This window comes from Nicotiana tabacum, chromosome 22 (assembly GCF_000715075.1).
Source record: "Nicotiana tabacum cultivar K326 chromosome 22, ASM71507v2, whole genome shotgun sequence".
NCBI lineage: Eukaryota > Viridiplantae > Streptophyta > Magnoliopsida > Solanales > Solanaceae > Nicotiana > Nicotiana tabacum.
The window spans coordinates 44,936,951-44,952,244 of NC_134101.1; the positions used below are offsets into that span (position 1 = coordinate 44,936,951).

A 15,294-nucleotide genomic window follows, 5' to 3' on the forward strand; every position below is an offset into this window, starting at 1 on the left:
AGCAGTCAACTTTGAAGATGAACGACCCTCCACCCTCCATGGTGGAGCATGCACTAGCTTGTTTGTGGAGCAAGCACTTGGCCATGGTGGGAAGAGCATTAGGCGGCTGCTATTGCAGCTGGTGGTCAATACACGGATTGGAATATATCCGTTACAAATGCGGATAATCTTACGTTAATATTTACTATTAACAAATAAATTTGGTCCAAAAAATTAATCAAAATCCGAATCCGAAGCCGAAGCCGAAGCCGAGCCGAGCAGAGCGAGCGACGACGACGACGGCGCGAGGCTTGCTTTCTTCTTAACTCTTTAAGAGCTACAAGAAGAGCAATTATATATATACCCACAAAAAAAAATTTCCTCTTCCAATATGGAACAATGTCTCATTGTTAAGAGGGGGAAACTTAAAATTTTACTTAAAAATTTCATTTTTCCTCCATTTTTCTTTCACCCTCATTTTAAGACTATTTCATCTTAAATAACAAAAACCTCAACAATCGCTTCGTCATTTTTCTTCATGACAAACGACTTTCACTTCTTTCTTCTTCTTTTTCCTGGTATCAACTATTAAAATAAATTCCTTAAGATTGTTGGTAATTTATGTTTGAAATCAGAAAATCAGAGGAAGAGGAAATATTAGTTCAATAAACAAATCATAAAATAATTCGAGCCCACAAGTTGCTTGTGTGTCCTTAAGGAATTTAATGTACTCACTGTTGCCCAAGGTTATGGATTATTTCCTCCAATGATAGAACGAAAAAACTATTCTGTAATACTGGCAATCGAAATTACAGAATTTCAGCGAACTCAACAAACAGAGCAAATCACACTTGACACTATATTTATTTGGAAAAATAATGCAACAGTGTAGAAAAGATGGGAGAAGTTTTCAGATTTTCCATCTCTGAAAAATGAGGCTAAGCCTCTAAATTTATAAATGAAAAAAGTGAGATGAAGAGGTGCAATTCAAAAGGTGCCACTTCCATTTCCTATTCATGAAACCTAACAAGTCCAGCCTCACCTCCCCTTCCCCTCCTTGAGTCTCGCCACTGAACTTACACTCCAAGTATTCTGTCTTGGTCCTGCTCAACTTGAAACCTTTAGATTTCAGGGTTCGCCTCCATGCCTCTAATTGCGCGTTCACACCATCTCGTGTCTCGTCAATCCATACAATATCATCTGCAAATAGCATACACCACGGTACTTCCCCTTAGATGTGGCGCATCTGTACGTCCAGCACCAGAGCAAACGGGCTGAGTGCCGACCCCTAATGCAACCCCATCATAACCGGAAAGCAGTCTAAGTCCCCACCCACCGTCCTCACTTGGGTCGTTACTCCATCATACATGTCCTTAATCAACCTAACGTAGGCAACAGGTACACATCTAGCCTCCAAACATCTCCACAAAACCTCCCTCGAAACTTTATCGTACGACTTTTCTAATTCGATGAACACCATATGAAAGTCCTTCTTTCTCTCCCTATACCGCTCCATCAATCTCCTAACAAGGTGGATGGCTTCTGTAGTCGAACGCCCCGACATAAGCCCAAACTGGTTCTCGAAGATAGCCACACTCGTCCTCACCCTTAGCTCAACCACTCTCTCCCAGACTTTTATAGTATGGCTAAGCAGCTTGATACCCCGATAGTTATTGCAATTTTGAATATCACCCTTGTTCTTGTATACAGGAAATATCGTGCTCCACCTCCACTCTTCGGACATTTTCTTCGTTCTAAAAATGACATTAAATAACCTAGTGAGCCACTCCAAGTCTGCCTTGCCCGCACTCTTCCAAAACTCCATCGGGATTTCATCCAACTCGGTCACTTTTCCCTTGCTCATCAAACACATACAACCAAACTCAAATTTCATTGTATCAGTTTGTTGCTAGGGTGTATCAATGAATACAGTTTTGATAGAAGAGTTGTATCAACTATATTCGTTCGCGCATAATGATTGTATCAATGAATACAATTTTGATAGAAAGTTGTATCAACTGTAGTCGTTCGCACATAATGGCCGTATTTTGGTTACAGTCAATACAACCTATGAGAGAGTAGATACATACTAGAAAAATACATTCAATGTGTGAAAACCATAATACAATTATCAAGTAGCTCAATCAATCACTGTATTAAAAAATAACAACATTGATAAATAAAGTCAAATACATCCAAATACAACTACAATCTCCATGTATACAGTCAGAGAAGACAAGAAAGTTCGTCGAAGATGGCATTTTTTAGCCAAGCAAAACATTGTATACACTGTATTTTATACTCAAAATGAAGACAAACAAAAATTCAGCCAGATTCGAGAATATACTATATACACTGTATTTATTATTTGAAAATCCTGCGTTCTGAGAATGAGGCTTCGCTTCGCCAGAAACGAACTAAAATCCAACCAGATCTAAGAATACAATGTATTTACTCTATATTTACCATTCGAAATCCGGCCAGATTTGAAAATACAATGTATGTATTGTATCATTGTATGTGACTCCATACCAAAGAAGAGAAGAAAGTTCGCTGGAGATGACATTTTCCGGCCAAGCAAAACACTGTATATATTGCATTAAACTAAAAATGGAGACGAACGGAAATCCGGCCAGATCTGAGAATACATTATTACACTGTATTTAGCAAAATTTGGCCAGATCTGAGAATGAGGCTTCCAAGCTTTTCGTCGGCCAGATCTAGAAATACACTTCGAAAATCCAGCTATATCTAAGAGATCCTTCATTGTAGCCAAACATTGCCCGGTGATGGCCGTTCGCCGGAGAGAACGAAGCTTTGCCGGAGGAGCAACGGCGATGGAGCAACGGACATTGGACAACCGAGATTGAATCTTTTGGGAAGCGGGTAATGAAACGGCGCTTGTGATTTGGGTTTGGTGCAGAGAAACGTTGTAGTTGAGGTAGGGTGTAAATATTCATTTTTTCTGTCTGGAGATCAAGTTGCAAGTTCCATTTGCAAATAAAAATGCGTAACTGAAGAAAACCTCACTAGTTCATTCAGATGTTTAGGTTCATCTCCGGTTTTGTTAATATTTTCATTTCCCTTGGAAGAAAACAGAAAAGATATTTAGCAAAAGTATAGCTGTTTGATAAAATTAACAAAGAAGACAGAAAATGACTTAAATAGAAGATGCAACGTGATGCTCAAACGTTCATTCGACAAGAAAAAAGAGAGCATACAGACAAAATTTGGGTATGTAGTAGCCTCAAAGGAAAAATACTCCACTACTTGAGGGATGGAAATGATAGATTAGAAAATACAATAGAAACAACTATAACCAAAGAACTGTCAGTTTCTAAACAGATTTAGTTGGGAGGGAGAAGTATAATGAGTTAACACACTTTGCAGCTCTTCCTACAATATCCAGGAAGGCCAGCACTTCCCAGCATATACTCTGGATTCTTGGTGCATTCCCCAAGAGCAGCCCATCTCTCGCAATTCTCATCACGATCACTGCAATTTCCTTCGGTATCCACAGTTTTGTCAAAGGAATCCACATGAATCCACTTTGTTGCTGACCATTTCTCACCTTGAATGACAGGGCACCCACCATGGAGGCTAAGTGGATCAGGAGTGGCATTTGGATGGAGACTATAGAAAAGAAGGGCATCTCCTTTCCGTGGTTTCACTGGTAAATTCCAAGAAAATGGAAAGTAAAAAAGCAGAGCAGATCAGATGCACAATATATAAGTCGCAGAAATAGCACTATTCAACAATTCTGAGATATCCTAAATCGTATAGTACCTGGTATGCCCTTCTTTGCACATTCAGACAAGCTGTCATCTGCTATCATCGACCTACGACGAGGTGATTCCTGTACAAATTTCCAATATTTGGTGGGTAAAGAATGTGTAGGAACAACTTCAAAAAACAAAGAAGAATCCAAGAGAAGACTATAGTATGAATCTGGTTAGGCTAAAGTGCAAAATGTCATCTCATCAGTACCATTCAATTTACAGAGAGAAGAAGAAAACAGACTCCTCTAATAAACAAACAAGAGGAATCAAACAACACATATCCAAGCAAAAATGCAATGTTCGTCAAGCTCAGACACTGCTTTAATAGTATGGCTTTCCGCAACTGAAAAGTGCCATAACAGAAGCGAAAATTCAGCTTTTCCTAACGGACCTCCATGCTTTTGTCAGTTTTCCCGCTGTGTACACATGTGCCCTTCAATTGTGAATCTAAAAAGCTCATATTCTTTTAGTTCTTGGTTCCAAAAAATATCTTGGTTTGATCTTGCAAAATTTCAAAAACACCACTTCAAAACTAATGTATCACCTTTAAACCTAACTCTACAAATAAAAGAATGCAGATACTGCAAAGGTAACCTAAGAATGGGCATCTTAAATTAGATAGAACCAGAAGACAAATGGCCTCCTCATAACCCAATAAGCAAAATGCCAAATATAATTGAACTCGTGGCTAAAGAAGTAAAATGGAATCAAGAGTAGATAAAACTTAAACTAACCTCTGCTTTAGGGAAAACAGTTTCACCTCCCTTTTCAACATTTGTGAGATACATAAGTACAGTGGCCAAACGATGTCCACCTCGAGCAATATTAACCTTGTCTACAAAGTAATCATAGTGTGGCTCATATTTCTGCCCCTCCTCATATCGTAGTACTTGTATTTCTTCTCCATTCTCTGTAAACAAGAAATAACTATGACGTATTCTAGTAACTTAATGTTGTATCTCCAAAAATTTATAACTAGCAGATATAGTGATGTAACTTAATGGAGAGAACGACGAATATCTCCATGCTAGTAAAAAAAGTAGTCAATAAGTTAATTTAAGAAGGTGGATAATTCTTATAATAGAGGTAAATTAATAACTTAAGCCTTAGAGAATGTGTAGTTAAAAAGTTAACAGCTTTTAATATAGCAGATAGCATACAAGAAGTACAATCATCAACAGTTCAAAATCATGAGCTTATAATAGGTTTTCTGAATAAGAATAGATCCAATGTGAAACAGTAAATAGTGAACAGAATGGATAACTTTTTAAACTAAATCGCTTTCCTTTATTCTAGTAGGTTGCACTCTTTGATGTTAACCACATTATGCTATTAACAGTCTTAAAGCTTAGTGAAACTCAACATTTGCAAAACCTATCACAGTTGGTTCTGTCTAATGATACAGTATAAAAGGAGTTTTCAATTGATGTTCAGTTAGCTACAAACATTTTCCTGAAGTTAGTAAATTTTGTACATGACAAGGTTAATAGGTGACGGACTAAAGAGAATCTTCAATTTGCAACTAACTATTGATGAGTTCAGATAAAATTAACATAGAATTTATCATTCAGTGGAAGTCATACCTTTTGGTAGAAAAGTCCAAGTTGCTATCTTCTCCTCTATCCCAGAAACAATAGGATCCTGCAGCACGAGAGGCGAGAGAAGATTTCACAAAATCAGAGATACAGAAACAGGAAATGAAAAAAAAAAGTTATCAAGTATGAAGCTATAAGTTTGTCTTAAAACAAGTGATACCATCTGATGCCTGTAACAAGTCATCAGCTAATTATTAAAGGGAGCAATCATCAAATTTTTAGATTAAAACAACAATAACTGTGTCGAGGATGGAGCGGGTATGGCCAAGTGGATCAAAGGCAGTGGATTGTGAATTCCGAACACGCGGATTGAGTACCTGTCGTTCACCATCAGTAAAAGATGTGCGAAATACTCTGATACATAAAGGAACCACATCTGGTTTAGAGATGTTTAAGGTACTTTGCAAAAAAAGATAAACAAAATACACACCCATAAAGCCCAATTCCTGGATCCGCCTCTGTGGACATGGTTACTTCAACCAATTCCCCCTTATCTGGTACCGACATCATGGTTTAAGAAATAAACCAGAACGTAGGATACTCAGAAATAGTAGGGGATCAATACCCAATTGTGGCTTGCAGAGAAATTACAAACTACCAGACACATCAACCGGGAAAAAATACGAATCAAAGACTATTATCAGACACATCAATTGTGGCTTCATTTTGTATAGAAGATCAAAATGAATTGCATTCTTCTTTTTAGTTTTTGGTGTAAAGCAGAATATATAGATGACCAGGATTCAATCATAAAAGTCTTAGGCACCTTGTAAGAAGAACAAGGAAGTTTAATTTTTGTTTTTGTCATAACTCTTCTTGATGTAATCTTGGTTCCAGTACAAAATTTGTGCTGATGTTTTATTAATATATTGGATATGTTACCATCTCAAAAAAAAAAGACTATTATCACCGGGGATCATCTAACCCCAGCACCATCTCCTACCAGACTAAGTGATGGAAAATGTTCATTCGAAGCTTGAAAAGTGAAGATCCAGAAAATTCCAAACACTAGCACAATGATAATGCAAGTGAACATATAGAAATTCGAGCTGTATAATCACATTATTGATAGATATAGCAGTAAAGTCGTGATATTAAATGTATCAAAAGGAAGATACAATATAGTAAGATGGATACATTGAAAGTGTGAAAACGAACCTTAGCTTTGGGAATGAACATTCCGGAGCTAGTCCTAACCTCACTAGTCTTACTATTTCCAGACTCATTATCGGCCACAGCCGATCTCTTCAGCTCCGATTTTGCCTACCGCAATCCCCAAAGTCAATACAAAATTCAGCTTCGAACACAAAAAAGTTCAAAATAGTATTAAATAGAAAATGACACTCACGAGAGATATCAAGTGATTGCATTCTTCATCCGTAAGAAATCCTTCATATACAAATGCTCTGTAAACAGTCAAAAATTATTTGGCGAAACAGTAACAACTTCATAAAAAATTGAAAACATAACACTTTTAATTTCGGATTTTTTTAATTTATTTTGTTACTTTAAACGGGGAATTAACAACTAGCAGAAGTAAAAAAATACCTAGGTTTCCATGAAATTTGCTTGGCTTTGGATGGATTGATGATAGCTGAACTGGACGATTCGCGCACGAACGCTATAATGAAGAGCAAGAAGAAACTAGCGAGCTGCAAAGAGCTGTTCATGAGTTCAGGCCGTTGAGTAGAAAAATTGGACAAATTTCTCAGGGAAAGTGTTTCATTTTTTTAGTATCTATTTCTGAATCTAAATCCAGTTGACTTGAAGTAGTTAACTGACAGAAGAGATAAAGACAAATTCCTATAGGCTGGCTGCTATAGACGGAGTTACAAAATTACTAACCACCGCGTCGTGTGGGTAATTTGTATTCACTAGTCTTTTTCACTGTAATTACATATCCCGCCCTAAGGACGACATTAATTGAACTGTCTTTTTCTAGTTCTAGTACGAAAACCAATTCAACCGCCGATTGTTGGTTTTTCTTTTTCATGAAAAATGAAAAATAGGGTACGTAGGTATAAACCATAATCAGTGACGGAGCCAGAATTTTTATTAAGAGAAGTCAAAATATAAATAAACAAACTCACAAAGAAGTGTAATTTTGGTATATATATACATATTTTTTAAAAAATTATCGAACTAATACAGTATAATTTTTGAAGGGGTGTCGGTTGACAGCATGTGGCTCCGCCACTGCCCATAACGGTACTGCATAAATAATGATCAGACCTAATATGTATACAATATATCACATATATAAATTTGAAATATTCAAAGTTATGATCTTTTGGACGTTGAGGAGTATGAAAGTTTGTAAACGATAAAATATTGTAAATTAATACGTGTCATAACAAAATACATGGTCTCTGTAGACCAATAATTTATGTGAAGTAGACTCATAAATTAAAGAAGTAAAACTAGCCGATAATTTTCTAGCAAAAAGTAGTTCCTAATTTGTAAGAGTTTGAAAGTTACTTAAATGATTATGTAGATTCACGAAATAAGTCAACATGGAGTGCCTAACCAAAAAGTACTTACGTGTATTTGGTTTAGCACAAAATAAATAGTGCATCACGTGTATCTTTTACATGAATTTTATCATGGTTAATGAGTAAATATTTTTTTTACTCAATTTATTACTTAACCGAGATAATTGACATGTTTTACAATTGGTGCAAGTATTTCTGTGTTTTCCCTCCACTGATCCATGGTAAAGACCCCTTTGTTTTTTCTTTTGAATGGGGAAGGGGTAGGATGTTGACAATTTGAACTTGCGATAAGTAATATTATCTGCCAAAGCCGAACAACTGGTAGCAATCTTCTTTAGGAAACGACGATGGTGATTAAGCACTCATTTCCCTTGAGTATCTGACTATTCTTGAGGGACTGAAGTTCACATTATAAGGGTCGCGACAAATTTGTCTTTCAAATTGGGTTGCCCAAATTAAAATCCTATTAACAAAGTAATCTGCACTTGCTGATATAAAGCATGTACTGTACATGTAATGTTTAGCAATTAGAAAGCCATCTCAAACGCACACGTTCACCCTAGTATGCCTTCACCATCTAAAGTTCATAGTTGTATACACATTTCATTACAGATCAATGTCTGTGAGATATTACTGGATGCAGTCAAACAGTACAAGGGATAAAATAATGACTCTCCTATGCATACTGTACATTATGTTGGCATCTCTTTCTTCTTCAATATAGTAGTACCCAACATTGCAAAGAAACCTGCTAAACCTGTCAAAACTTGAAACACTGAGTGCTGCACTTTTCCATTTGATCTCTCAGACCTTTTAGATTTTCACCTGGCAGCTCTGATTCCATCTGTTATGGTAGAATAGAACATTCCTAACTCAGACTTGCGTGTTGTGTACTTCCGAAAGCTCTATGGCGGTGAGATGTATGTCCAGGGTGTCCAGATCACATTAGAGATCTTCATTGTAACAAGGGATTATTTCCCCTACACTGCCTGATTTTGCTGGTTTGGATTATCTTTATCACTTTGGTGAGGACGACTCAAGCAGCAAATTCACTCTATGGGATATATCCTCTTGACGGCTGGCATTCTGGAACGTTTTCATTCTCTGGAGAATGCCTCCACCACCTTTTAACATCTCCTGAACCTGCATGGCATGCATCAAATTAATAAAAGTTACAGTTTTCCTTTTAATTGGTGAAACTACAATATATTGGCTTCTTTTATCTTCCTTGTGTCATGGAATGTTAATGTTACTGAATAAGGTGCCAAGTTCTCTCGGAATTAGCCTAATAGTTGGACAAAGCTTATGTGATGTGAATAAAAATATACATATAAACCAAATAAACTCAAAAACCTAAATCCTTTTGTGTACTAGTGTTAACATGATCTCAACTCAAATTACTGCACTCCAGCATTTTGGATTGTTCCTCCCCTTTATATAGCCTAGGTTGAACTGTAATTCACATCAGACTTGTCTTTGGCCTAGGGTGAGAACAAGATCAAGGAATTGTCACAGTTCTTCCTTTTCACTAATTAAGCATATTCCTAAACAAATAACAAACACGCATCGTGGCTTTGAACTGAAACAGATTGAGAGGTTCTGCCTCTCAGTGGCGGAGCCACCTTATACCAAAAGGTGTCAATTGACACCCCTTCGCCGGAAAAATACAATCTGTAGCTAGGTAATTTTTTTTATTTATGTAAATACGCTATATGTTGAATCCTCTTGGCTTTTTCGTGTGTTTATTTTTTATACTTGACACCCCTTAGTGAAAATTTTGTCTCCGCCACTGCTGCCTCTGCCAGTTAGCTTTGTGAATCAGTGCAGGAATTTAGAACTGTCCTTAGTAAAACTCTCTTTCCTCTAAAGTGCTGACCATCTCTTTAGGTGTATAAAGAATATCTTATACTCCTATAATTAAGAGAGCATTAAAAACTTAGATACTAGAAGATGGGCAATTCTAAGCAAAAACCAATCTTTACTTTCAAAAGGCTACCATCCACATTCTCTTGATATGATTCACAATGGTAATCTGCCCCCTGAAATTTAAAGTTACATGCCTGGCTCATTTGAGGCCGATCTGTTGAATTTTGCTGTATGCATAAAGAGGCAACCATAACCATCCGATTCATCTGTTCTGAGTCATAGGCATCCCCAAGTGATGGATCAACTAACCCACTGTGGTTCTTACTAAGGAGAAATGGTTTGGCCTGCAACATAGTGATCATAGTAAGCTTCAATTCCGGTATAAGTATGATCCATTGCCAGAAGAAGTGGCAATTTTAATCTACTAAATCTTCTCCCTACTAACTGAAGGACATGCAGTTGAGATGATTGCATACCCACATCACAACACTATTACGAGATTCATCCAAAGCTGGACGTCCAGAAATGAGCTCCAATAATAGAACGCCAAAGGCATAAACATCTGTTTTTTCATCCACAATACCATGCATGAAGAACTCTGGAGGGAGGTATCTGTCACGGCATTTAAAATGATATGTCACAATGGGAGATCATTATAGTATATATGTTTTGTTGGTAGATTATGTCTCCACAAACCCGAATGTGCCTTCAAACTGAGATACAGTGAGGTGTGTCCACTGATCAGGGAGCCATTTTGCAAGTCCAAAATCAGATATCTGCAGAAAACGAAAAGCTGAGCATCAAAATGCCGCAAAATTGAAAAAAATAAAACCCCTATAGGTTATATTAGTTGTATTAGAAGTTCATGGACTATGGATCTCCTGACTGGAAGAGTGCAGCTTAAGGAGCGCATAAATAAAACAGAAACAAACAGCAATGCATTTTATCCCTAAGGCAATAAATATTCTTGTGTTCTATCACTTCGAAGAAAATTTCATGTTTGGGACAAGCACATAACGTTCCATCAAGAGATTAGGTATTGAATGAAGGTATTCTGACAAACGACATTCAAGTATCGCTGAGAGGTACTCAAATGCCAGACAGAAAGCAATTTTAAAACATAATACAACGGCTTTTAAAATCACAAGCACTGGTTCAAAGAAGTACCTGAGCCTCAAAATCTTCCGTCAGCAAAACATTAGCTGTCTTAATATCTCTATGGATGATTCTCCTCCGGCAACCCTCATGGAGATACGCAAGGCCAGCGGCAGTGCCTAGAGCAATATTATACCTATGGCACCAAGCCAATTTACTCTTTTCACCTGAAAAGAATAATGCATAATAGAAAAAGTAATTCACGGTTAAAAATCTACAAAAGGATAAATTCAAATGAAGATATAATGACAGACCATTAAGCAGAGTTGCTAAGCTCCCATGTGGAGACAGAGGAAGAACAAGGTGCATCCCTCCTTCAACTCCATATCCAATAACACCAGCAACGTTTGGATGGTTGACATGTACTAGAATTCCGAGCTCAGATAAGTAGTCAGCTACCATCTCCTCTTGAGTTCCCCTGATCAGCCTTTTAACTGCAACTAGTTGGCCATCTTCAAGATGTCCCTTATATACTTCGGATGAACCTCCCTCACCGATCAAGTTTTCTTTGAGAATGACATAAAGAATAATGAGCATCACAATATGGTTTTTAATCTGGTAATTTGCTAAATAAATGGAAGATACAAACAAGCCCATAGCACAAAAGCAGTTGAAAGTTAAAATTTTGAGTTGTTTTGACGTTCAAAGTGATATTTGCTTTCATGTTGGCTGCCTAAGATTCAATTAGTTGCAGGAACTATGATAAAATTAAATTGTCTAATCATCATACCACGGCTAAAGTTGTCAGTAGCTTTCTGAAGGTCAGAGAGGAAGAAGTTTTTCCAGTGCGCTTGAAAGCAGTGACGTAAATCAGTATCTAGGTTAGGAGCAGGCACCGTTGGCATGTTCTGTTCTGTACTCTTAGTTTTCCTTTTCGGTATTATCTTAATAGAAGGCAGTGAAGGTATGCTAGGATGGAAAGTATGAAAATGTATGGAAGACCCAATCTTTAGTCTTTTAATGAATCCTTTCCACTGAGATTGAAATTTTCCATCTGAATCTGAAGTGCTGGACTTGGAAGTTGTTGTTTCAGACTCTGATCCATCTTCGGAAGCATCTCTTGTAGACTCCTCATATTCGTTATCTTTAATAACTTTTTCAGTTAAATCATCTCGAAATTGAACCTTGTCCAAAACTTCTCCAGTTGAATCCTTGTCTACTTTTCCTTCCGCCATAGTGAGACACCGCAATTCTAGCATAACAAGATGAAATGTCACATATTACAAAGGTAAAAGAAATTAGTTGAAGAGAAGTAATATGAGCAAGAAAGCATCCATGTAAAGAAATTTTACCTTCAGCAGAGATAGAAATGGAAGCACAAAAAAGCAGCTTATTCTGCCCCATCTTCGGAAGCCCCTTCTCTGGGATTCCTTCACTAACATTGCACGGAATCTCACTGCTAACACAATTAGAACTATCAGTTATTTCGATGAGTCATTTAATCAAACACATTGTATTAGGCGATTCTTGAAACACCGAGCAAATGGCTTCTTCATCCATTTTTCATTCGTATCTCCGGCCCTCCAACTTATCTCAGCTACCATTCTCTTACATATGTCTTTTCGACTTCGACGATCTGCAGTCCTCTTAGGAAAACTACTCAAAGATCCCAAGTTTTAAAGACAAAAGTGGCTTGAAATGTAATTGTTGTCCACACATACAGCGAAGAGCATTTCTATTTATATACCCAAAATAGTTCTTATTGTACTAATAGGTTTTTATCTATATTATCCACCATTCTTGTACATATTTTATTGCATGACAATGACACAGATGTATATCCGGATTAGAAACACATTACGCATATATTAGCTACCCATCTGGTTAATATTACAAATTAGCTACATCTACAACATTTCCCCAACCCCCACCCCAACCAAAAAATGAAAAAGAGGCAGCAGCTGCCTTACTGCCTGAATATGGTATAACCAGTAAAAGGGAGATTCATAAATTGCACAATGAAAATTAACAAAAATGGTAAGAAGGGAAATTAAAATCAGAATATAGAAGATACCATGGAGAAGCTGAAGGTTCACGAGTAGTTTTCATGGATTCTCAGGGAAAGAACAATGAATCACCAAATAACCTGAACCCTTGGTGGCCCGGGCAGGGGAGATCGAGCCTCTTCCAGAGAAACCAAAAATGGAGAGTTTTTCTAATGAATGAAAGAGAAGGAGAGAAGGGGAGAAGGAGATGAAACGGAAAGAGGGAAATAGTGGTTGTCATGTTGTTAACCTGAATCTTGCCTCTTGCCGGATCTCTATGCCCAAAAATTCGGAATTTTCTGCATATTTACGTGCGTGCATTTTTTTTTCTTCCTAAACTACGTGGTGACGTGCATGAAAATAACGCACGTTTTCCTAAACGACATAGTTAGTGCTCAGACTCTCTAAAGACACGATATTGCCAGAAAGGGAAAATCTTTATATTTATATATATATATATATATATATATATATATATATATATATATATATATATATATAGTTAGTTCGATCTTGGCACGGGAACGCATATCACTGTCAGTAATTTACAACCTTATTGAAAAAGATAGAGCACTTACTATCATTATCTAAGTAGAACAAAGTTATATAAACAAAAAAAAGAAAATTAGAGGCTGTGAAATGCCCAATGGCCACTGCCCAGTCGTCCAGACCCTAACTGACGTGGCAGATATTATCGACAAAAACAAAAGCTAGTAATAGAATTCTTTTGGTAAAGAAAGAAATGAGAAACAAAAAAGTGACAAGAGCCTGAAGTAACGGAACAGAAAGTCACCTCCAATGGGAAATTTCAGCTTATGTCAACCACTAAAAATGAGAAAAATCAAACAAGGCGGTCCAACCAATACCCCTCCTTCTTCTTTCCGTTAGAACCACGGATAAAATTTTACCCTAATACAAATTGCAACCAAGTATATTAATTTATGAGTACTCTTAAGTTATTATAATTAAAATACGACTGCCACCGATTAATTTATACACTTAATTGCAAAATTTTATATGACAAACTATGTGTTATACACTTAGGAAAAACGCTTGAAATATCATTTGATTAGAGGTATTAGCAAACATAACCTCAGCACCAAATTTGATACTTAGTATTTTATTTACCCTTTGTTTGGTTTTTAAGTATTATTCTTGATATAATAAAATACCTTCTCATAAAGTACGACTAGTTTTTGAACCAGAATATTTCAAAAGAAAAAAAGTAAATAAAAAATCACCACTAGCCCCATAAATCTAACCCTCGCCGCGCGCTTCTCGCCCCCACATATCTAATCTTCTTTCTCTCCCCTCTTTGTATTTAAATCTTCAACCATCCCCACCCAACTCTTCAATCTAAACCGAGCAGAACAAATCAAAACTGTTTTCCCTTTCCTTGATAGTGCAAAAATAGAGAATTTCCCTCCTCCTTCCTTATCACAAGGAACTGGAAAAATCTAAATAATTCTAAAGCTTTTCTATCATTCCTGATTCCCATTTCCGACAACTCTGTTAATTTTCATTTCTCTTGACCCTTTTCTCCTTTATGCTTTACCGTTAGTTGAATTCGTTCTTGCATTTCATTAGAAAAATTCAATTTTTGTGCGGAAATATGGGAACGGAGATTTTGCGGCCACAGGATATCTTAATTGAAAGGTTCAGAGTTCCGCCGTCGGCGTTCCATCGCCGGAGAAGCAACTTTGGAAACGAAAATGGCTATTTTAATCCTAGGAACAGAAAATCGGTGGTCAGAACGGAGAAGAAGAAGCTGAATAACCAACCTGAGCCGCCGTCGATCACGAGGAGATGCGCGAGCGCCGTGGAGTTGAGACAGGCTTACAACGACGGCCTAGAAATGGGTCGGGTGACGATTCTGAGGAGAGGCGAGTCTTTGAATTCGCTGGTTCAACCGGAAATGCTGCCCAAGCATATCCGGGTCGGGTTATCATCGGCTGACGTGTATGCCGGTTCGGCATTTTCAAATTCGCCATCGCCTAGAGCTCTTCCCTTGCCCTCATTTTTCAACAAAAAGCAGGAAGATTTCAAGTCCTTTGATGACTCTGCCACTAGAGATTTGAGGCGCTTGCTCCGACTTGAATACTAGCTACGTTCCCTAAAAGATCCGACCCGACTATATGCCGACAAAAGTTCTCAACTTTTTGGGATCTTAATTTCTCCATGAATATTTTTTAGACATATGGAGAGATGGAAAGGTCTGAAATTTGAGAAAATTAGAAAAGAAATGCGTATAAATATGTTTATTTTTCTTCAAAATTTTGTAAGATATGAATATATATAAAATTGGGAGAAGTATGGGGGTTTACTTTAAATTGTAATATGGGAATGGGATGTTGTAATATCATAATATGGGGATTGGATTATTATGGGAAATTGGTAAAGTTGGAGCGGAGGCAGGGGAAGAAGGAGGTTTAAGATCAATATG

The 15,294-nt window shown here is 37.2% G+C and overlaps 3 protein-coding genes across 4 annotated transcripts; 1 reads left to right on the top strand and 2 right to left on the bottom strand.

Moving 5' to 3' along the window:
• Positions 1–3,159: 3,159 nt before the first annotated feature.
• On the bottom strand, positions 3,160–7,027 carry LOC107815775 (probable prolyl 4-hydroxylase 4; the record flags this gene model as incomplete). The annotated part of the gene is given in 7 exon segments (NM_001325959.1): positions 3,160–3,649; positions 3,766–3,835; positions 4,493–4,668; positions 5,342–5,399; positions 6,512–6,616; positions 6,702–6,759; positions 6,902–7,027. Coding segments are annotated over 7 exon segments (885 nt in total). The 3' UTR covers positions 3,160–3,353.
• Positions 7,028–8,263: 1,236 nt separating this feature from the next.
• LOC107815774 (receptor-like cytosolic serine/threonine-protein kinase RBK2) lies at positions 8,264–13,168 on the bottom strand. Of its 2 annotated transcripts, none has more exons than XM_016641404.2 (9): positions 12,881–13,168; positions 12,159–12,262; positions 11,597–12,058; positions 11,121–11,372; positions 10,879–11,033; positions 10,408–10,487; positions 10,188–10,323; positions 9,906–10,055; positions 8,264–8,988 (listed from the first exon to the last, which is right to left on the bottom strand). In XM_016641404.2, exons 1-9 carry the CDS (start codon positions 12,913–12,915, stop codon positions 8,863–8,865), a joined length of 1,500 nt encoding a protein of 499 aa, XP_016496890.1. In that variant the 5' UTR covers positions 12,916–13,168; the 3' UTR covers positions 8,264–8,862. The 2 variants fall into 2 exon arrangements, with proteins under 2 accessions (XP_016496890.1, XP_016496889.1); XM_016641403.2 differs by having other exon boundaries at positions 12,159–12,265.
• A 1,295-nt stretch (positions 13,169–14,463) lies between these two features.
• Positions 14,464–14,955, top strand: LOC107815772 (uncharacterized). The gene has a single exon (XM_016641401.1). It carries the CDS (start codon positions 14,464–14,466, stop codon positions 14,953–14,955), a length of 492 nt encoding a protein of 163 aa, XP_016496887.1.
• Positions 14,956–15,294: the final 339 nt, after the last annotated feature.